General features: G+C 52.5%; 1 protein-coding gene across 1 annotated transcript in view; it reads right to left on the reverse strand.

Annotated features, from left to right (window-relative positions):
* Positions 1-2,060, reverse strand: part of INPP5D (inositol polyphosphate-5-phosphatase D) — a 118,831-nt gene that overhangs the window by 6,303 nt on the left and 110,468 nt on the right. Inside the window, exon 24 of the mRNA XM_023510360.1 lies at positions 1,599-1,695. Within this exon, the coding sequence (XP_023366128.1) occupies positions 1,599-1,695 (97 nt within the window). The remainder of the gene's footprint in view (positions 1-1,598; positions 1,696-2,060) is intronic.

The raw sequence follows: 2,060 nt of genomic DNA on the forward strand, positions 1-2,060 counted from the left end.
ACCAGGCCCTGGGCCAGAAGGAGGGATTATGGTCGTGAATGAGGCTGGCCACCATGGCCCCTAGTCTCATGGAACTCACATTTTTTTTTTGTTTGTTTGTTTTTTGAACTCACATTTTATGGGAGCGACAAACAAACCAGCTCGATGGCAGAGACGTGGTGTGTCTGTAGTGCCCTAGTCTGAGAGCAACAGAAGTGGAGAGGGAGACTCACAGGAGGGTTCAGGCCCTATCTGAGGAGGTGGTCTTTTAGCCAAGATAAGAAGATGAGCAGGCAAGAGAAAAGTAAGGGGAGGATGTTCGTGGCATTGGTAGCAGTAAGTGCAAAGGCCCTGAGGCCAGAGAGACTTGGCCTACTCTGGATGGTCTGAGGGCTTGTGAGCAGGTGGGGAAAATGGAACAGAAGTTTATCTGGGACATGATGGCCTACGCAGGCATGTGTACAGTATCAGGATGGGGAGAGCCACATGGGCATTTTAAAAAAATGAGGTCACAGAGGTCAAGGCTAGAGCCTGGTGTGGGGAGGAGTCAGCTTTAAAGCTGTGGAGGAGGTGGCCCCAAAAGACCCACGCACTGCATGCTGTCTTGTGTCAGGTAATGATCTTGGCAGATCTCACTGAGCTCTGCGTATGTAGGTTACAAGCAACACAGTTCCCATCTGCGCAGCCAGCTTGGCCTCCAGCTGTGTCTCCTCCTAGCCTCCCTCCCCCCACCATACATGCCCATTCTTACACTAGTCAAAAGAGAAAAGAATTCCTTTCCTTACATGGATCCTGATTCTGGAACCCCACAGACACTTCAGAGGCAGGGTGCCCTTGCTGATGGGATCACAGTGGGAGAAGGGTGAGAGGAATACTCAAGTGCCCGAGGCTGGGACCACCAGAGGCTAGAAGGGACCAGGCTGAGATGGGAGCTCCTGTGTGCACAGGGGTAGGTGGGGTGAAGGCGAGGGCTGAGGGGACAGGCAGGTGGTGAGGGAGGAGAATCCTCACTGGTTGGACTATGGAACTCAAGCCCACTTAGTAGGCTGAGACAATGTGCCGGTGAGGACAGCTGTCCCCTGGTGACATAGACTTTAGCACCCCTATTATTCCCAGTTCAGGTTCTGCCAAGAGCAACCTGTGTATATTTCCCCCTAATGATCTTCCTATTAATATCAAGATGGGGTTTAGTTGGTCATGGACCCCCACAAATGTCAATGTCCCAAGTCCCACAGGAGACAGGGCAACTGTTTGTTGACTTGGAGTCCCTCTGTCAGCCCTACAGTCACTTCCTCCTGAATGAGGCCATGAGTTCCTAAGTCAGGGACTGCACCTAATTTGCCTTCGTTCCCCTAGACCTGGATGCACAGTGTGAGCTGATTGGACTACCCAGCATAGAAGTGTCTCCCAGGCTTTGTCACAGACACACAGGCCTCCCCGGCGACATGGGTTTTGTGGCAGGAAGACTTGAGGCAGAAGGCTGGAGAGCATTTCTCCTGGGCTGGAGGCTCCTTCTCTGGAAGGGAGCTGCATCCTTGGTTTCCCTGGGCTGCAGATGACCTCCTAGGGCCCAGCTCTGCAGTCACACTAGTTTGCCCACTCTAGGCTGCCCACTCTACCTGCCAGCAGGTTCCCACTGCTTCATGGGGTCGTGGCTCGTGAGGCTCTTCAAAGACTTGGGGGCGCTGGACTCATCCCGCTCTGTCTTCACAAAGTCTGGAAAGAAAGGGCCAGGAAAGGGCACATGAGGGCCTGGTCCCTGAGTTTGGGCCAGGGATAGCAAAGTGGACATGAATAACAGCTGTATGGGGAGGTGGGTTAAGCAAGACTCTGAGGCCTTGGAGGGGTGCAGTGATTGGTTAGTTATGCCTATGAGAGTCAGAATGTGTGGCCCAGAGTTGTTATTTCATGTGACATGTCCAGCTTGTTGGTCTCAGCAAGGGACAAAACAGGAAAATACTTCTTGTCAGATCAGAATAAAGCAAACCTTAACAGGTAGTTCCAAAGGGCACCGGTACTCAAAGCCAATCTGTTCATGGGGACAGAGCAGGATGGAACCTGTTTTGTTACACAGACCCCCA

This window comes from Otolemur garnettii, unplaced genomic scaffold (assembly GCF_000181295.1).
Source record: "Otolemur garnettii isolate 467f Iridium unplaced genomic scaffold, OtoGar3 scaffold00013, whole genome shotgun sequence".
NCBI classification, from domain to species: domain Eukaryota; kingdom Metazoa; phylum Chordata; class Mammalia; order Primates; family Galagidae; genus Otolemur; species Otolemur garnettii.